The sequence below is a fragment of the Suncus etruscus genome, chromosome 3 (genome assembly GCF_024139225.1).
Source record: "Suncus etruscus isolate mSunEtr1 chromosome 3, mSunEtr1.pri.cur, whole genome shotgun sequence".
Classification (NCBI taxonomy): Eukaryota; Metazoa; Chordata; class Mammalia; order Eulipotyphla; family Soricidae; genus Suncus; species Suncus etruscus.
In genome coordinates, this window is record NC_064850.1 from 93,874,101 (window position 1) to 93,896,554 (window position 22,454).

General features: G+C 35.1%; 1 protein-coding gene across 1 annotated transcript in view; it reads left to right on the forward strand.

Moving 5' to 3' along the window:
* ADAM7 (ADAM metallopeptidase domain 7) overlaps positions 1–22,454 on the forward strand; it is a 141,447-nt gene that overhangs the window by 38,791 nt on the left and 80,202 nt on the right. The window contains 6 exon segments of the mRNA XM_049770833.1: positions 1,467–1,570; positions 10,707–10,783; positions 13,643–13,721; positions 15,415–15,491; positions 16,678–16,870; positions 20,842–20,895. Coding sequence (XP_049626790.1) covers positions 1,467–1,570; positions 10,707–10,783; positions 13,643–13,721; positions 15,415–15,491; positions 16,678–16,870; positions 20,842–20,895 — 584 coding nt within the window.

The window sequence follows — 22,454 nt, forward strand, 5'->3', positions numbered from 1 at the left end:
CTAAATATTTCTATCTAGTCTATTATATTTAAATTTTCCTTCATAATTTTTAAACGTGATATTCTGCATAAACAACTTCTAAAATTTGTATTAACATACTTAAAATATTTTTCTAATATATGAACTTTTATTTTTAAATTTGTAATGCCTAGAGTCATATTTATATAAAAAGAAAATAAGCATCATGGCTCAGTCTGCCTTTATACCATCAACATCTCATGTCTGGTTTTAATTGGTACATGTTGTCCACTCTCCAAGATTTAGATCAAGCATCTCACAAATTGTGTAACATGTTCAAAGAACATTTCCTTGTGCTGGATCAAAGGCTATTAGTTTCTTCATCTTGCTCTAGAAACAAGGACAAAGAGCTTGAATTTCTTTCTCCAAGTGCTTTTCCTTCAGAATTAGAATGTTTCCCAGTTCATTTTTCACGATTTTACTCATTTTTCTTAGTAAAGGTATGTCTTTAAACTTTTTAAAATATTTAAAATATTAGTTTTAAATCATTAGTTTATGATTTGATGAGAGAATAGCAGGGAGTTGAACTAGATTATGACCAACCTTGAGTTCAGTTGATCTATGTCTTGCTGTTTAATTCTTAAATATTTTGATTTACAGTTAGGAGGAAAATTGATTTTAAATTATCAAAAATCTCCATGTAGCAAATACCATATTAGTCATTTTCATTATTAAAATATGAGTTATGGAGTCAAAGATGTGGCTCAGCAGTGGAATTCATGCAATATATGTATAATGATATTATAATGTATGATCATATTATTATTTAATGCATAAAATCATTATAATCATTATAGTTAGGTCCACTTTACTAAAAGGAAATTAACATTAATATCTAAAATATATATAGATTAAATAATTTACAAGAAATAAACTGATACATTTATTAATATAAGCAAATTCTAAAATTCTATATCCTCTTTTCTATAACACACTTTAATGAGATAGTCAAAATTTACCTCAAATAACTAGAAATTTGTTTAGGAATGTGTTATGTTTAGCATGAATTCTTTAGTATCTAACATCCTAATAATTCTAAAAACCTTATATTTAATATTAAAGTAAATACTTCAAATACAAATATTCCCAGAAGATGAACTCAACAAATTACTTCACAACAAACAGTCTAACACAATACAGACTTTGATAAAGTAGATAGGAAAGAAACATAAGAGGACAAAAGTGACAATTGCATAGAAAAATAAAAAGAATGTGAAGGATCCTGATTTGTTTGTGTGCTGAATAATTTTTCTATATTTTCTGAATTTGGAATATTTTGTCTACATTATTTTCTTACCAATAAACTCATAATGCTTTTTCTTATTGTCCTATGTGGCAGCAAATTGACAGCAAATGAAATACTATGATAATAATGATATTATTCAAACACTGTGACACTGGTTGATTTTCTATGTCAGCTATGTTTTCTTTCTTTTGTTTCCTTTTAGAAAAGATAATTCTTGGAAAAGAGAGTGGAGAACTGGTTGTTCCTAAAAGGCTTCCTCTGATGCATAAGCGAGGTATTGAGTATATCCACGACAATGACATTCAGGTACATGTATTATATAGTAATGAAGGTACTAAGAAAGTAAGTTCTGGTCCCAATTAGAAGCAAAGGAGAGAAGTTAAAATTTTTCTCAAAACCCCTATTCCCATTACTCCTGGGCCAACAGTTGAGAGATATAACCACATGATGCTTGGAGGGAAGCAAACTCTTGGCAGATTAAAAAACAAAAATGAGTAATTTTTAACTTCCAAAAGGTGTCATCGGGCCAAGTACAGCAGGTTGGGCACTGCCTTGCATATGAACCAGGTTAGACTTTGGTATCAGTGTATGTTTCCTGCAAAGTAACAAGAGTGATCCCTGAGCTCAAAAGTAGGAGTGAATCTTGAGCAGAGCCCCAGTTGACACCTTCATCCCCCTTAAAATATACAACAAATAAAAGGCTTCATTTTAAAATTTTCAGTTAAATGTGAAGAATTCCACTAGCAGTTGTCCAGGCTCTTCTCCCTCACACCGCCCTTTACGGTAATTTATACTTATAGAAATATGAGCACAGGGAGGGAGAATGTATGAGCACAGGGAGGGGTTGTAGAAATGAGAGAAAAGAATTATGCTCGTCTTTTTCATATCTAGAGCTTCTTTTCTGAGAGGTTCCACACCTGTTTCTGGATGGTGTTTCATTTTCTCCACCTAAGAGCTCAGTATTTCTATCTCAAAGGGATGTGATCTCCATGTTTTTGGACTTTTTGTGGCTAGTGACTAGGCAGTTCCCCCAAACTTATTATAAGATCCCTAGTCATCAACTGTGATAAGCCACGTTATATACTGTATATTAGATCATCATAACAGTATTGAGTATGTCATTTTCTTCATTTGGGGGGGGAATTCGGGGTCACACCCGGCAGCTCTCAGGGTTTACTCCTGGCTCTCTGCTCAGAAATAGCTCCTGGCAGACTCAAGGATGTCGAGATTCAAACCGCCGTCCTTCTACATGCAAGGAAAATGCCCTACCTCCATGCTATCTCTCCGGCTCAGATTTTCTTCATATTTTTGTAATCTTTTAAGCATTAGAAAATTACCAGAAAAAAGGACAGAATAAATTCTTGATTGATATTCCTTCAAACTGTCAAGCCTATCAAAAACTTGGATATTCTGGGAAATTGATAATGTAGTAAAGCCTAAAGAAACGTGACAAATGTAAAACTGGTCTCCTGAATGGGATTCTGAAACAGTTAAAAAAATTAGTGTAAAGCCAAGACAACTCAGTACGTATAAAAATTAGTTAATAATATCAGTCTTGGCTCAAAAGTTTTGATAACTATAGCAAATAAAGCCATAAAGCATATTAATACAGAATAAAAATGAAAGGGCAGCTTGAATATGATACACAGGATTCTATACATTTTCTCTCAACTTCTTTCTGTGTTTAAAATAAATAAATATATAAAATAAAAGATTTTTATTCTCTAAGTATCAGTTACAGTATTAAAATTTCAATATATTTAACCATCTTAGTTATAGCTGCTAATATTACTAAAATATAATTTTTATTCAAATTCAAATTTCATAAAAGTTCTAATTTACCATTCTTGCTACATATATTCTTTCTATCTTTCTCACTCTCTCACTCTATCTTCATTTAATTCTTGATATTTTTTTTTGTTTTGGCGAGGCACATTCAGTGATGCTCCGGGTTAATCCTGGTTCTTTACTCAGAAATTACTCCTGACAGGTTTAAGGAACCAGAGGATTAAGCCCAGAATGGCAGTATGCAAGGCCAAAGCCCTACCCGCTGTGCTTTCACTCTGGCCTCCTAGTTCATCATATTGTTAAAGGAGACAACCCTTTTTCATTTTCTGAGAACTGTTTTTATCTGAAAAGTCTCTTTTTATAATAAACATCTACTTTTATATTAATATTATAATACAAAAAATATCTCATAAGCAACAAATAGAAAACGCTCCTGCACCCTCCCACAAACTGCTCCATTAGGAGAGCCTCCTGAGCAATGGCATAAATAACTCATAAATTGATCTAACTTTTGGCTTTTTGTCTTGTTCTTCAATCATCAAACTTTTAATGTTCTAGCTTGAAATAATCTATTTCCTTACTCCTGCTGCCACTCCTCACAAATGATGTCTATTGGATCAGCAGTTTAAATTATTTTCTTCCCTGCAATGATAATTTCTGCTTATCTGAATATAAGTCATTTAAAATACCACTTTAACTTCTGTACTCTCCTAGCAAAATCTTTTGCTTTTCTGTTGTTAGACTAAGTCCAAATCTTTTGTTTGTTGGTTGGTTGCTTTTGGGTCTCACCAGCTGTGCTCAGAGGTTTCTCTTGGCTCTGCACTGAGAAATCACTCCTGGCAGACTTGGAGACCATTTGGGATGGCAGGATTCTGTCTTAGATCACTTGCATGCAAGGCAAATGCCCTTTTGCTCTGCTATCTCTCAGGCCCTCAGTCTAAATTTTTTAAGTACCTTATTAGAGTACACATGGTTTTTCATTCTATTAGACTTACATTGTCATTGTTCTATTTATATTATTTTCTATTTCCATTCATTTTCAATTTACATTTTCATTTTTACTTGACTTTAAACAGATATTAAACTTCCAAATTTCGCTCAAACATATTAAGTTCCATCTTACTTCAAAGTTTTTGGAAGTGCAATTTCTTACTGTAATTCTTTCAATATTACCAACAAACCATTATATTTAACATGTTAGGAAATTTATAATGTACTAAATTAAATGTTTTTGATTCACTATATTGTCCAACTGAATTTTCCATGTAATTTCTACATCTACCAAAAAATGAGTGAACGGTAAACTAAAAAATATGTAAAATATATGACTTTATAAACATTAAATTGTATTATCTTAGAAATAAAAATTCATAAAGATATATAATAAAAGGATTTACATTAAAATCTCTGTGGAAACAGTAAGATATCATTTAGTTATCTTAGAGATTTGTATGAGACAAGTTTTTATTAAAACTTTTAATTAGAAAAGCAATGTAGCAACATATACTGATTTGAAATTCTCCATTTTAATTTTTCAGAATAATCTGAAAATACTTAATAATAGATATTTTAGTTTCCATTAACCTCAAAATGATATTTAAACTACAGTGAAGGCATCATATTAAATTCTTATATACATAAGAATGTGTTTATATATAAAGTAAGTTCAAATTATGTTCCTTAGACAAAATCCACAAAAGATTATTTAAGATCCTTGTTATTTTATGTAAAAAAGCAGGTAATGTAACAGTACAAAACTTTTAAAAACTCAGGGTGGAGACTGTTAGGGATAAAGGGAAATACACATTTTTAATTTTTCCAATATTATGATTAGAAAAATTCTTATGAAATTTTAATTACAAATAACAAATTTAAAGTCTGAGGCAAAAGCCGGCTCCCTGTGTGTGACACCAGGCGGGGAAAATCCGCGAAAGTACACCGGCCCAGTGGGGCCCAACTGTGAAAAACTGTGAGTGTGACCTGTCTATGTCTGTCTACTGTCCTCTTGCGTGAAACTCTTGCGAGTGGGGCAAAAAGAGGCTCCAGCAGAGCACGGCCGCTCCGCTTCGCTACGCGGCCGTGCACTCTTTCTAAGGAAAGAATTCCATTGCAACAAGAAGAAAAAATCACACTAAGAATGGCGCTATATCACAGAAGCAAACATTTCTCTCCGGACTGTCTTCTCTGTTGCATGCTCGGGCCTAAGATTTGACCCAGTGTGAGGCTTCATCCACGGAGGACTCCCCTCCCTTAGAGGCAAGTCAGCCCATCCAGAAAGGGAGGAGCCAGAGGAGTGTGCTTCCTGCATCATATAGACAATGAATACCACCACAACATGTAGAAAAACCCACAATACAAGTGTGACAATGGGGAAACAACGCAGGCCAGCATCAGACAGAGAGAATGAAGATGACAATTCTGAGGACCAGATAATGACCAACCAACTAATCAACCTCTCAGATAAGGACTTTGACTAGCAATATGGAAGATGCTCAACGGACTCCAAGAAACCATGGATCGAGTTGAACAGAACACTAATAAAAACCAAGAAAATATGAAGACAGAAATCACAAAACTCCAAACTGAAATAACATGTCAACTAACAGGACTGAAAAAGTCAGTAAAAGAAGTGAATGACAAAATGGATAAGCTCTGGGACAGGGTATCAGAAGCTGAGAATAGACTTGGTGCTGTGGAAGATGAGATACATAACAATTCCATACAGCAGGAGAGATTGGACAAAAAAACTTAAAGCAAATGAGCAGACAATGGAAAAATTAGTCAAAGAATGGGAACAGATGAAAATAGAAGTCTATGATAAGATCAACAGAAACAACTTAAGAATCATTGGAGTCCCAGAGACCCAGGAAGAAAATTTCCAGGAAGAATCAACGGTCAAGAACATCATTAAAGAGAAACTTCCAGAGCTAAAGAATATATGTGATCAAATCCAGCATGCCCGAAGAGTACCAACAAAAAGAGACCCCTGAAAAACCACCCCAAGACACATCCTAGTCACATTGACAAATCCCACAGATAGAGACAGAATTCTGAAAACAGCAAGATCAAAAGGGGAAATCACATTCAAGCAAGCTTCCCTGAGATTTACAGCAGACCTGTCACCAGAAACACTCAATGCCAGAAAGAAGTGGTGGGATATTGTGACAAGACTGAATGAAATGAATGCTTCACTCAGAATACTATACCCAGCAAAACTCACTTTCCGGTTTGACGGAAGAATACATGGCTTCACAGACAAAAAGCAGCTCAGAAACTTCACAGACACAAAACCAGTCTTAAGAGAAAAACGGAAAGACCTAATCTAAGACAAGACTACCCAAAAGACACACCAAATTTCGAAATAAAGATGGTGTTAAATCCCAGGACAATTCTTTCTCTCAATGTCAATGGACTAAATGCACCAGTTAAGAGACACAGAGTGGCTAAATGGATCAAAAAACTCAATCCAACCTTCTGCTGCCTACAAGAAACGCACCTGAATAGTCAGAACAAACATAGACTCAAAATAAAAGGCTGGAGAAAAATTATCCAAGCAAACAACACCCATAAAAAAGCTGGAGTGGCCATACTAATATCAGATAATGCAAACTTTATACTCAGGAAGGTTGTAAGGGACAAAGATGGACATTTTATATTAATCAAGGGGTACGTAGAGCAGGAAGAATTCACTCTCCTAAACATATATGCACCAAATGAGGGGCCAGCAAAATATTTAATACAACTGTTGACAAATCTGAAAAATAATATCAAGAACAACACAATAATTGTGGGGGACCTTAACACGGCTTTGTCAACACTGGATAGGTCAAACAGACTGAAACCCAACAAGAATATACTAGACCTGAGGAGAGAAATGGAAGAAAGAGGCCTAGTGAATATATATAGGACACTCCATCCCCAGAAACCTGGATACACATTCTTCTCCAATGTACATGGGACATACTCCAGGATAGACTACATGCTGGCACATAAAACATACCTCCATAAGATCAAGAGGATAGAAATTTTGCAGACTACCTTCGCTGACCACAAGGCTCTGAAATTCTTTGTGAACTCCAAAGGGACTCAGAAGAAACACTTTAACACCTGGAAGTTAAACAGCCTCATGCTCAATAACCAGTGGGTCCGAGATGAAATCAAGGAGATAATAAAAAGGTTCCTGGAAACAAATGACAATAAAGACACAAACTATCAGAACTTATGGGACACAGCAAAAGCAGTACTGAGAGGAAAATTTATAGCTTTGCAAGCACACATCAGGAAGGAAGAAGGAGCTTACCTGAGTAGCTTAATGACACAGCTAATAGAACTAGAAAATGCTCAACAAAAGGACCCAAGAATAGGAAGACAGAAAAAAATAACAAAGCTGAGAGCAGAAATCAACGAAGTGGAAACTAAAAAAACAATCCGAAAGATCAACGAAAGCAGAAGTTGGTTCTTTGAAAAAATAAACAAGATTGATAGACCACTGGCAAACCTAACAAAGAGAGAGAGAGAGAGAGAAACTTGATAACTCGTATCAGGAATGAAAAAGGAGAGATCACTACTGATATGACAGAGATTCAAAGGGTAATCAGAAACTACTTTGAAAAACTCTACGCCACTAAAAATGAGAACCTGGAAGAAATGGATAAATTCTTGGACTCTTATAATCTTCCACGGTTGAAGGAAGAGGATGTAGCATATCTAAACACCCCCCTCATCATTGATGAAATTAAAACAGTAATCAAATGTCTGCCAAAAAACAAAAGCCCAGGTCCAGATGGATTCACTAATGAATTCTATCAAACTTTCCAAGAGGAACTACTGCCAATCTTGGCAAGACTCTTTCATGAAATTGAACAAACAGAAACACTTCCAAATAGCTTTTATGAAGCCAACATCACCTTGATACCTAAACCAGACAGAGACGCTACCAAAAAAGAAAATTACAGACCAATATCACTGATGAATGCAGATGCAAAGATCCTCAACAAAATCCTGGCAAATAGGATTCAATGCCTCTTTAAAAAGATCATCCACTACGATCAAGTAGGTTTCATCCCAGGAATGCAAGGCTGGTTTAACATCCGTAAATCTATCAACATAATACACAACATCAATAACAAGAAAAATAAAAACCACATGATCATATCAATAGATGCAGAGAAAGCATTTGATAAGGTCCAATACCCATTCTTGATCAAAACTCTCAGCAAGATGGGAATGGAGGGAAACTTTCTCAATATAGTGAAGGCCATCTACCACAAGCCAGTGGCAAATATTATCCTCAATGGAGAAAAACTGAAAGCCTTCCCTATAAATTCTGGCACAAGACAAGGCTGTCCTCTCTCACCACTCCTATTCAACATAGCACTGGAAGTACTTGCTATAGCGATTAGGCAAGAAAAGGATATCAAGGGAATCCAGATAGGAAAGGAAGAAGTCAAGCTCTCACTGTTTGCAGATGACATGATACTCTACTTAGAAAACCCTAAAGACTCTACCAAACAGCTGCTAGAAACAATAGACTCATATAGCAAGGTGGCAGGCTACAAAATTAACACACAAAAATCAATGGCCTTTCTATACACCAATAGTAATAAGGATGAAATGGTCATTAAGAAAACAACCCCATTCACAATAGTGCCACACAAACTCAAATATCTTGGAGTCAACTTGACTAAAATGTGAAGGACTATACAAAGAAAACTATAAAACTCTGCTCCAAGGAATAAGAGAGGACACACGGAAATGGAAATGCATACCCTGCTCATGGATTGGCAGGATTAACATCATCAAAATGGCAATACTCCCCAAGGCATTATACAGTTTTAATGCCATCCCTCTAAAGATACCCATGACATTCTTCAAAGAAGTGGATCAGACACTTTTGAAATTCATTTGGAACAAAAAACACCCTCGAATAGCTAAAGCAATCATTGGGAAAAAGAATATGGGAGGAATTACTTTCCCCAACTTTAAACTGTACTACAAAGCAACAGTTATCAAAACAGCATGGTATTGGAATAAGGATAGGTCCTCAGATCAGTGGAATAGGCTTGAATACTCAGAAAATGTTCCCCAGACATACAACCACCTAATTTTTGATAAAGGAGCAGGAAATCCTAAATGGAGCAGGGAAAGCCTCTTCAACAAGTGGTGTTGGCACAATTGGATAGCCACTTGCAAAAAATTGAACTTAGACCCCCAGCTAACATCATGTATGAAGGTAAAATCCAAATGGATTAAAGACCTCGATATCAGCCCCAAAACCATAAGATATATAGAACAGCACATAGGCAAAACACTCCAGGACATTACAGGCATCTTCAAGGAGGAAACTGCACTCTCCAAGGAAGTGAAAGCAGAGATTAACAGATGGGAATATATGAAGCTGAGAAGCTTCTGCACCTCAAAGGAAATAGTGCCCAGGATACAAGAGCCACCCACTGAGTGGGAGAAACTATTCACCCAATACCCATCCGATAAGGGGCTAATCTCCAAAATATACAAGGCACTGACAGAACTTTACAAGAAAAAAAACATCTAACCCCATCAAAAAATGGGGAGAAGAAATGAACAGACACTTTGACAAAGAAGAAATACACATGGCCAAAAAACACATGAAAAAATGTTCCACATCACTAACCATCAGGGAGATGCAAATCAAAACAACGATGAGATACCACCTCACACCCCAGAGAATGGCACACATCACAAAGAATGAGAATAAACAGTGTTGGCGGGGATGTGGAGAGAAAGGAACTCTTATCCACTGCTGGTGGGAATGCCGTCTAGTTCAACCTTTATGGAAAGCGATATGGAGATTCCTCCAAAAACTGGAAATTGAGCTCCCATACGATCCAGCTATACCACTCCTAGGAATATACCCTAGGAACACAAAAATACAATACAAAAACCACTTCCTTACACCTATATTCATTGCAGCACTATTTACCATAGCAAGACTCTGGAAGCAACCAAGATGCCCTTCAACAGACGAATGGCTAAAGAAACTGTGGTACATATACGCAATGGAATATTATGCAGCTGTCAGGAGAGATGAAGTCATGAAATCTTCCTATACATGGATGTACACGAAATCTATTATGCTGAGTGAAATAAGTCAGAGTGAGAGACAAAAACGCAGAATGGTCTCACTCATCTATGGGTTTTAAGAAAAATGAAAGACACCCTTGTAATAATAATTTTCAGACACAAAAGAGAAAAGAGCTGGAAGTTCCAGCTCACCTCAGGAAGCTCACCACAAAGAGTGATGAGTTTAGTTAGGGAAATAACTACATTTTGAACTGTCCTAATAATGAAAATGTATGAGGAAAATGGAGAGCCTGTCTAGAGTACAGGCGGGGGTCGGGTGGGGCGAAGGGAGACTTGGGACATTGGTGATGGGAATGTTGCACTGGTGATTGGTGGTGTTCTTTACATGACTGAAACCCAAACACAATCATGTATGTAATTAAGGTGTTTAAATAAATTAAAAAAAAACAAATAACAAATTTAGTTTTATCATTATTTACAGTTTTGCAGTAACTGACCTGATGCTGAGTAGACTGTGACAGCTGAAATTTCTTTTCCACTATTCTTATTATCTACCCAAAACACTAATTGAACACATGAACATTGTTTTCAGGAAATTTATGAAGAAGAATTGTTGTATAAATTAAAAATAAAGAGAAAAATCTTGATACTTCATCTTATAAGATCAAGGTATGTTATTTTTATTCAATAATATAGTTTTATAAGGCTACATAATCTGTTTTTGTAAAAACTACTGGTGAAGTGAACGTTATCTAGATATTACCTAAATTTTTATGTCTCTATTATATTTCTACTTAATCAATTAGATAATTATATACAATGTTCTGCAGTCCATACGTGCTCCATATTTGGGTTATTTCCTATTGTTTCTGCCCAACTCTAAGAAGATATTATCAACCAGTCACAAGAAAGAGAAAAAGAGAAAGAGTAAGGGAGAGAGAAAGAGAGTAAGAAAAGGAGAAAGAGTAAGAAAAAAGAAAAAAGACAAAGATGGAGGGAGAAAAAAGATAAAGAGAAACAACTGAGAGAGGAGAGAAAGGGAGGAAGTGAGGAGTGAAAGAAAGGAAGAGAAGGAAGGGAGGATAGAAGGAAGGGAGGAAGAAAGGGAGGAAGGGAAGAAGGAAGAAGGAAAGAAGGAAGAAAAGAAGGAAAGAAAACACTTCTTCCTTCCTTAAAAGAATTATTTTTCTTGGTCGCAGTGAAATTACAGCTATTCATCATTGAGTTTCAGATACACAGTATCTCAATACCAGTTCCTTCACCAATGTCTAGTACGGTCTACCAATGCCCTCCACCCCCCTTTATTTGTCTCTTATCAGCCATTCTGTATTTTGGTAAGCCTCTAGAAGAAACACATTCTTTTTTCTATTCTTTTCTCTTTTCTTAACATATTTTTTTTATTTTTTAAACATATTTTCTTGTTCATTGACCCATCTTCCTGAATACTGGACATGTGCTTTTTCTGGCAGAAGATACTGTCGAGGTAGAGATATTAAGGTCTTGCTTTGCATATAGCCTGACTTGGGGTTGATTCCCAGAACTACCAACAGTCCTCCAAGCACCACCAGGAATAATTACTGAACAAAGAGTCAGGGGTAATCCCTAAGCATAGCTGGTGTAGCCCCAAAACAAAAAGGATATTGATGGTGTTTGCAATTCAAAATTTTCTTTATCTTCAAATGAAATGTTGATGGTAATATAACTTAAAAAATATTCGACTATCAATGTTAAGTGATTGATTTTCTTATACCATTTTAACAATATGTCAGTTTTTGATCATGTGAAGCTTAAAAATAATGTGCATAGATATGGTGTTATTCATATTTATTCTGCTTGCTTCTTGTTGAATTTACTGAAACAGCAAGTTGTCTTCAAAATGGATAAACTTTTAGTTAGTATCTCTTCATTATTTTTTGCTACAGCTATTGTCTTCTTTTAAACACTCCATTAGTATATAAGTTCTTTTTTATATTATCCTACATGCTCCTGAAATTATTTTTCTCTCTTCTCCGGATGAGGTAACTTTTAATGACTTTGTATCAATTAATTTTTTTTTCATTTGGAGTATTGTAATTTAGAAAATGGTTAATGAGAGGATATCTTACATATAACATTTTAATACGACACTTTTATGGGTCTACATTCACCATTGTCTCAGGGTCTTTTAACATGTAAGCCCCGTTCTGTAACTCATCCCAGGTTCTGTTGTCTTGACCATTTTTATGCCCTTAAATATAACTTTATATTTCACAGATGAGAATGATCACCCAGTATCAGTCTCTTTTCTTTTGAATGACTTCACTTAGCATGTTGCACTCCAGTGACATTCATATAATGCAAATTGCTGCAATTTATTTTACAGCCATGTTGTATTTCCTTGTGTAATTTTCCTGCAGTTTCTTTATCAGTCATCTGTTTTAGGAGGCTTTGGTTGTTTCCAGATATTGATTACTATGAGTAGTATTGGAATGAACATAGAATTGCAAATAAACATTTTTGAAATAAGGTTTTAAACCCTGGGTAGATACCAAGAAATGTGCAAGGAGAAGAAAAGCAATCCACTTTCTTTCTTCTTTAGATCATTGGCTCTTTGAGGGAAATATAAATTTCAACCGCATTTTGTCTATGTCTCTTAAAATATGCCTTAGGATTTTTTATAAGGCTTGCATAAAATTTGTAGAGTGATTTCAGTAAAATTGTCCATAAGAAGAGGATGTGTTTTTATTTCTTTTGAGCTTCTCTTATTTTAGTAGTCACACACACACACACACACACATACACACACAAACACACACATACACAAACACAAATGACTTTCATTTCTTTTGTTTAGCACATTCCTAAGTACATGAAATTGTACCAAGAAGGTATTTTATAGTTTGCATCATGAGGTCAGGGTTTGATACTAGGCACCGTATTATTTTACCAAACACCACCAGGACCAGTTCCTAAACAACAAGCCAGAAGCAACTACCAACTACAAATAACATCAGTACTTCTGGGTCTGAAACGATGAACAACAAAAAAATTACATTCTAATAGCATGTTTCTCTAAATTGACAAAATTTCAGGATAATTTATTTTGTATGTTTTCATTTTTCATTTATTACATCTAATACATGTTATTTTATCTGAATTATAGTTAATATACATAATATGCATAATGTAGTAATATGAATTTCAAATATAATAATACATTATATATAATATAATTAATCTTTATATCAGAAATTTTGTATAAACCTTAGACTTAAGGCAAAAAATCTTTTAGTTCAATGATATTTTATCCTTTTATTGAACATCTGTTTTTAAAATTGCTAGAATCTTTTTGTGTCACTTCTGTTGTCTACCAAGTTGTGAATCTAGACTGAATGTACTTTTATGTGAATGGGAATGATTTTTCTCAAGAGTTATTAGAATAAAAGAACCTTTCAACAATTTGAAAATTACCTTGAACCCCAACATAAGTGACTTTATCTATCTTTTTAGATCCAGAATATATTATTATCATTTTACCTTCCTTTCTAGGGAATTCCTATCCTCAAATTATAGTGAAATATTATACTCCCCGAATGAAGAAATGATCACCAGGCATCCTGAAATTGTGGTAAACTAGAAGACTTTACTGTGTCTCTTTTCTGAAAGTATTATTTCCTTGTGCTATTTTGGAACCCATTTCTAAATTTATAATTAGCTTCAAAACATGATACAACAGAAATAAATATTGCATTGATTACTTTTACATAGCAATTCAAGAATAGAAAATATGACCTTTTGTACCTTGAAGAAAATTGATTACTACCTAAAAAGAAAATCAATGGCTACTAGTGCATTTTCTCTACCCAATTTGTTTCTGTATGCTTCAAATAATGTTAATTCTGGAAGGTTGAAGGACTCTGGTGAAAATATATTCAAGTGACATAGATAAATCCTAAACAAATGAATCCATCTAAAATTTGCCATCTAAATTACTTTTCTATCATTCAAACCCCTTTCTGGGTTCTGTTGCACTAACATTAAGTTTTCTCTATCATATTCTAAATAAATCCTAGTTTCATCTGTCATTTGTATTATCTCTTGAGTTCTGATTCTATTTTTTAAATTCTAATTTTAAATTCTGATTATTTAAAAATTTTATGTCTTCTAATTAGATACTAGGTAGAAGACTACCTTTTAAGTCTTCTAAGCAGGGACAACTTGATCTCCCATAAAAGTTATCTTTACTCCAACAATAAAAATTAATTCAACCTGCAGAAAGCTGTATAACTTTTTTTCCAGGGTATGGTTATATTCTATAGGGTTGTGAGGTATTTGGAGAGTAGTGGAAAGTATCACACAGATCCAGGAATGGGTCAGATGGAAACAATAGACAATAAATCATTGGATAAAATCCATGGGCAGCAAGTAGTCAGTGATAATGATACCAACTTGGTTAAAGTAGGGGAGCAGAAAACAAAATTATGAAGGAACTTGATTGGAGAAAGGGACCTAATCAATCAAATATTTTTATTTGTGTTTTATGAACAACTGGATAAAAATATATCAGAAAATAAAGTTTTAATATATTAGACATTTTAGAATGAAATGAAAGGTGATTTAAAAGAAAAAATGTCATATTTCTGAGCCTGGTATCATGGATTAATATGATTTTGAATTTAATAGGAAAGAGTATTTATATTTGAACCAGAGTGTTAACTCACTTACTAATTTGGGTTGCATACAGTGAACCCCATCTAAACCCCCAGCATTGGACATGGTTCTCTTAACATCAACATGAATAACCACTAGTACTCTAGCACAGAGCTAGAGTAGTCCCTGAATACAGATGGATCAGACCCAATATCCTCTCCAAAAAGAAAGAGAATTCTTAAACCCTCTAGCTATTCTTATATAAGAATTTTCATTTTATATTGCTTTATAAAAGTAAGTATGTAGTTAAAAACAGACTATAAAATAGTTTCTCAATTTTTCAAATTGGTAAAGAACCTTAAAAAAGAATTTAGATTCTATAGTATCATTTGTAAGATTGAAATATTTTTATTAGAAATGAAAAATAGGAGCCGGGAAGGTGGCACTAGAGGTAAGGTGTCTGCCTCGCAAGCGCTAGCCAAGGAAGGACCATGGTTTGATCCCCCGGCGTCCCATATGGTCCCCCCAAGCCAGGAGCGATTTCTGAGTGCATAGCCAGAAGTAATCCCTGAGCATCAAGCGGGTGTGGCCCAACCCCCCCCAAAAAAACAAAAGAAATGAAAAATAATATGCATATATAAATTCAGCTATAAGCCTTTTATCTATTTTAGGATCATTGTTTTTACCAAGGGTCCATTGTACATGAACATGATTCTTCTGCCAGCATCAGCACATGTGATGGTCTGAGGTAAGGTACAATTCTTTTCATGATTTACCTGTGGTTTCCAAAGACATTTGATTTATTTATTTTTAACAAGCCTAGTAAAAGTAAAGGATAAAGAAATACATTACTATATGTTCTGAGTGTCAGTATCCACTTTTGCCTATTGTTTATGTTCAGTTCAGTTAGACAAAAACAAAGTTACAATCCAAGATACTGGCAAATAAGTTTTATAAACAAAAAAATCAGAACTGGAAGACACTAAAAATTAAATAATTTGCCTTGTTAGATCAGAGTAGTAAAATCAGACTTGCACTTGACCATTCATTTTATCAGTGGTCCAAATTGAAGGTTTACTGAATTCTTGTTTCATGAATTGCCACCACATCAAAATGACTGACAGACTTTTACTAAATCAGACTGGCTTGCACTTTTTAGTCAGAAAGACAAAATTAATGACTATATAAGTCATCACTAATCTTAGGTTCAAAGATAGAAGAAGACAAAGGGGGCCAGCGAGGTGGCGCTAGAGGTGAGGTGTCTGCCTTACAAGCACTAGCCAAGGAAGGACCGGAATTCAATCCCCCCGCATCCCATATGGTCCCCCCAAGCCAGGGGCAATTTCTGAGTGCTTAGGAGTAACCCCTGAGCATCAAACGGGTGTGCCTCCCCCCCCCCCAAAAAAAAAAACAGAAAAAAAAGAGAAGAAGACAAAGGGTAAAACTAAATAGTTGTTTTAAAACTTGAGCCACTCCATGAATTTCCTAAAGGAGAACTCATTTATTCATGAAATTACATCATAATAGTAATTGTAGTATACTTTATTGGATAATGTCTGTAAAAAGTCACACACATAGAGACATACAAACACTCACTTGTCAAAAGAACCTACACTTCAGAGGGAGTACACAACTCCAAATGATAATTGATACTCTACTTTTTTTTTCAAAATATAAATTAGGCTAATGAACTTATAACAATTCACATTTTTGTGAATTTAATTGTACTGAAAAGTTACGACAAGTTATTTCACTTCTTTATCACTCGTAGATCTGGTTATATGAACACAAAGTTTTAAACCTTGTAGTTTTTATTCCTTAAAAAGTCAAAATCAATGCCAAAAATATAGAGTAATATAACTTATTGACATTGTAGTAAAATGAAATAGATTTTGACTATATATTTATATTATATAAAATTTTAATTTCCACAGGGAGTTCTTTAGAATATATGACCACAGTTACTTCATTAAAACAATGAAAAATTCAGATAATGGAGAACATTTGGTATTCAAATATAACCCAAGGGTGACGTTTTCTGCAAATTATTCTTGTAGAGAAGCCAATTTTACTAGGATAACTCTTTTAAAGAATAATACTAAATCCACTGAAGACTCCAATATGGCAGTGAGTATTTTATTCTAAAATTATTTTTACCTCAAGTAAATGTTGTTTTCTTTAAGATATTAAAGGAGATTATGAGTCTGACTAATAGAATATGCATGCTGAATTTTATTCCTTATTGCTTTAAAATCTGAAATATTAAAACTTTCATTATTATTTTCTTTGTTTAATTTGTTTTAATTTTTATTGTGACCAAAGTGCATTACAAATCTTTCACTGCATCATTTATGGTACATAGTAACAATGAATTAGGGGCATTCCCACCACCAGTGCTGTCCTCCCTTCACCCCTGTTCTCAGCATGTATCCCATATCTTCCTCTGTTACCCTCCAGAATGCTAGTGCAACTGGTCTCCACTTTACAGCTTGTTGTAGATTGAGCATCCATTCCACCATCATTGGAGATAAAAAAGATAAGAAAAAAGGGAAAAAAAATTGGTAACGACTACCAAAAAAAGAAAGAGAGGGAAAATATGGAAGAAAAAAGAAAAAACATGCACCCGGCAATTAAAAATAAAAATAAAAATAAATCACCAATTAATAACCACAAGCGTGAAAAAGAAAGAGAAAAGTAGAAGAAAAAAGAGAAGGAAAATAAAGTAAAAAATTAACAAAACAAAACAAGAAAAAGTAGGGGTGTTGGAGTGGCAGGGTTTGGCTTTCCCACCACTTTTTTGTTTGTTTGTTTGTTTGGTTGGTTGGTTGGTTGGTTGGTTGGTTTTTAATAGGCACAGTAAGCATTGGGGAAGATAGGGAATTCCCGTGGCCTAAGAGATTCAGGGTTTCTCTATCCTTGAAGCATACCATCATGGATCAACCCCTGGCTCCATATATACTCATTACCCCATCTCAAAGGCTTTTTTTTTAAATATAATTTTTATTTTGATTATAGTGGCTTACATATTGTTGTCAATAATATTTTAGGTACATATTAACATAATATCAGGGGGATTCTCATTACCAAATTATTCTCCCTGAACCTCCGTTCCCATCCTACCTCCCATTTCCTCCTCCCTCACCCCTGGGGCTGCTAGAATACGTGGTCCCCTCTGAGCCTAGCTTACTCCTTAGTGGTCCTACACCTGTTTTGGTCTTGGTACCTCCCTTGTTTCTTCCTCTAACTGGGAGGTGGTACTAGATAGTTCCAGTTATGTGGTTTTGTTTGAAGAAGAGAAAAGTGATAAACTGGGGTAAAGATCAAATATGCCAAAAATGGGCGGAGTCCTTCTAGAGGCTCTCATCATCGTTTTGAGAGACAAAGGGGAAAAAGAAGGTGAAACACCTCAACAGTTCAAAAAGAAGTGTCAAATAAAATATCCAGTGAACACTCCAACAATAAAGATAAGCACCACATAAAAGCCATGGTCTTGAGATAAAAAAAAAAAACATGGCAGAGCACTGAAAGAAAAAGAAAAGAAGAAAATAAATAAATAAATAAATAATAAATAAAATGGAGACAACAACTTCAATAACCAAACCAAAATGAAGAAATCGACAAAGTCTAGATAAATATAAGAAAAAATTGTTTTGTGCCTTTTATTTTCCTCCTGCACAGACCCAGTAAATATTGGGGTCATTCAAAAAGGAATTCCCTTGGCCTAAGAGATTTTTATGGTGCCAGGAAACTTTCCTCTCAGTTGTGTGTGTGAAAATCAAGCCACTGTAGCTAGTGATCTTGGTATTTTTGCAGGTTATAGGTCAGGGTCTAGGATAGAGTCTTTACAGTTCTAGAGGTTCCTATCCATCATTGTTGTTGTGTTCAGTCTTCTGTAACACTTGTTCCCTGTTTCCATTCAGTCCCTAAGCCAAAGTGTAGGATATTATGGATCCAAAGGTTCTGCTCAGTCTCTGTTGTCCAGTTTGGGCAATATTTAGATGATTCCTAGGAAGGAAACAGAATGCCAAAGATTTGGATAACACTCAAATAGATGTTTAAAGTTAGTCTATATGTGGACGTGACTTTCCGCACTGACTCCAAGCCGAAAACATAAACAAATATATATATATATATATATATATATATATGTATATATAGTATATATAGTGTGCATATATATATAGTATATAGCCCTTATCATGTATTGCCTCTCCCCTACCCCTGTGTCTCTTCTACCACCTCATCTCCCAATCCTGATATCTTCCCCTAATTTAACCCTCTTTACCCTCCTAACTCAGTAGGCACCAAGACTGGCCTCCTGCCCCAACAGACCACCTTCCAGTTCCTCAGTGAAAGACACCCTCTGGGTTCCCATTTTCATGCCTTAGCAAAGAACTACAACCAGCACGCCTGCTGACTCATGCTTGATGGCCCCTCTCAGCCCCACCAAATTGTGGACCGTTGCATGATACAGGAATCAGCTTCAGCAAAACCCCCACCTCATAGTTATTTTCAATATAGTTTATTCAGTTATCTCATTCATTTCAAGAAAAGATATGTCTGCTATTATCTTAGAAAAAATCAAAGAAACAACTGAGTAGAAAAAGAAGGGTTTATTAACTTGAAATAACTTTAGTTGGGAAATATTATCCACCTGCATGGGCAGATAACACTTTCAAAGTGATGGAGTCAGGAACCTGTTTTTAAGAGCAGTAGAGATAAAGAGACACAACAATTTATATATACTATATTATTGTTTTTAAGACACAAATATACATTCATAAGAGAGATCATTAAGCATGCACAATTGAGGAACATCTAATGAACATGTCTCATGTACAGAAAACAGCAGATAATTGTCATCAGGGATGTGTTTATAGAATAGTAGTAAAATATTAGGTTGTTAGATTTCTACAGTAGTTCTATTGAAATTTACACTAGCTAGCACTAGCTGCCAAGGACTGTTCTTATCAAAGCCAAATTGATCGTAAACTTCTGCCTACACCAAGTCAGAACCAAGAGAATGCAGCAGGAAGAGACTACCACACCTCAAAATTAAAAGTCCGGGCCTGGAGAGATAGCACAGTGGCGTTTGCCTTGCAAGCAGCCTATCCAGGACCAAAGGTGGTTGGTTCGAATCCCGGTGTCCCATATGGTCCCCCATGCCTGCCTCTGAGCAGAAAGCCAGGAGTAACCCTTGAGCACTCCCGGGTGTGGCCCAAAAACAAACAAACAAAAAAAAACTAAACTAAAAGTCCCAGAGGTCGGAGTGGTGGTGCAAGTGGTAAGGCATTTGCCTTGCATGCACTAACCTAGGACATACTGCATTCCATCCCCTGGTTTCCCATATGGTCCTCCAAGCCAGAAGTGATTTCTAAGCATATAGGTAGAAGTAACCCCTGAGCATCACTGGGTGTAGCCCAAAACGAAAAAAAAATCTAAAACTAAAAACAAAACTAAAAGTCACAGGCCAGTATCTTTTATATTTTCTAAATCTATAGAGTGTATCTAAAAAATGGGGAGTGGGGGTAGAAGAGGAAGCTTTGACACTACTAACCCTCCATAGTTACATAGCAGTAGGGTTTTCAATGTTTGTGAATAATGAAACTTACAATGCCTGGAAACTTACCTTTCCTTTTCTTCCCTTTAGATGCATTTTAACAATCTAGGTTCTCCTCTCCTTTCCATTTGGCCAAGTGTTCTAGTTGTTATTCAGAGAAAAATTAAGTCTAGTTAGGGTAATTGCACAGTAAAAGGTCTCTATTTTTGGTTTCTACATAAGTAGTTTAAACCTCCTAAAATTCCTACAGATGTTAGTCTTTGAGCATTCATTGTAATTATACAATAAATTACCAACATATGAAACACACAAGACTACTGGATGGCTTGGGTTTTTTGGATAAATTATTACTTAAATCACAAACAAGTGAATATGAAAAAATGACTAAAAAATAGTCAAAGTAAAAAATAAAATCCCTTGATTTATACTCAAAAGAAACAGCATCCTATATCAAAACACTACCATTTCATGCCTGTAATATATTGATTAAAGTGAGAAATGCTAACTGTTGTTTAATTACATTCTTATAAATTTTCAGAACATATATGAAGAAAAGTTTATTGAATTATACATTGTTGCTGATATGAGTGTGGTAAGTTAGTAGATAAAGTTACTCTTCACTTTTTTCTACAGCATTTTAGTTGGATTCTAAGCAAAATGGTTATAAAAATTCTATTTAATCTCCAGGTTCTATTTTAAGCATTCCCAAACTGATTCATAAAAATATTATTGGATTCTTCCATAGAATCCAAGATTAAGCCAAAAGAGAACTTTGTGTGACATTTGAAAAATATGGGTAGTGTCAAAGATAGAACAAGGTTTAAGATGCGTGCCTTTTAGCTGCCAGTCCTAGATAAATTCCTAGCACCACATAGTTCTACAAGCACCAATGGGTAAAACATTGGAGAACTTTTATTTTGAGGGGTGGGGTTTGGTTTAGTTTTTGTTTTGGTTTGGTTTGGTTTGGGGGAGGGTCATTTCCCCTAGTGCTCAGGGGTTACTCCTGTCTCTGCAGTCAGAAATCGATCCTGTTAGGCTCTGGGAGCAAATGGTATGTCTGGAATCGAACCTGTGTCTGTCTGGAGTTGGCACTTGAGAGGCAAATGCTCTACCACTGTGCCATTTCTCAGGCCCACATTGGAGTACTTAGAATGCAAGGTATGACCTTAGAGAACTCTGAGCACACTGGAGTGGTCCTGGTAACCTCCAGCATCACAGGCCCTGCATTAAAAAGTTGGAAGACACTAAAATTATGTAAGCTAATTGGTTAAAAAGTGCTCTTTTTCTCTGGAACCATGAACAAAACAAAAATTATTCACAGGAAAAACAAAAGCTTAAATATGTTTGATGTAGATATTAGATTCATATCATATTTAATATTATATTTTTCTTGACATGTAGAAGGGTCAAGCAAATATTTTAACATAAAAAGGAACCTGATTAGAAAAATTAGAAACACTTCCCAAGGCAAAAATGTCCATAAGACACTTTTTAACCAAAGATAAAACTAACAGTATTAGGAAGAGTTAACTAAATGAAGAGAGAGAAAGAACTGCAAGAACTGTAAATCAGGAAAGTTCTATTTGCCCATGAATCTCTGCCTTACAAGCTCCATATCTGAAAGCTTTTCACACTGAGATAGTCCTCACTAACACAATCAACTATTCCCAAATCCTCTGTATTCTGACATTATATACAGCAAATTATCTCTGTCACTCTATTCTGTGGCTAAATTTCTAGAATTGTCCCAGCCACTCTGTTACTTGGATTGGCCTAAATATTTTATGCATTGCACTTCATTCTCATGATTGGCTTAAAATATTTCTCTATCACTCATTGGCTATGTGCCTTCTGCTCACTGACTTCCCAGAATTAGCTGCATGTCAGCTGCTCATTATTATCCTCAAATTAATCTATAGAAAACAGACATTGTCCACCTATGCATCCAAAAGACATAGTAAATGAATATTCAAGAATGTATTACAGAGGGGCCATAGAGATAGCACATCAGTAGGGCATTTGCCTTGCATGCTGTCTATCCAGAATGGATTGTGGTTCCAATCCTGGCATCCCATATGATCCCGCATGCCTACCAGGAGCAATTTATGAGCACAGAGCCAGGAACAACCCCTGGGCGTTGGGTGTGACCCA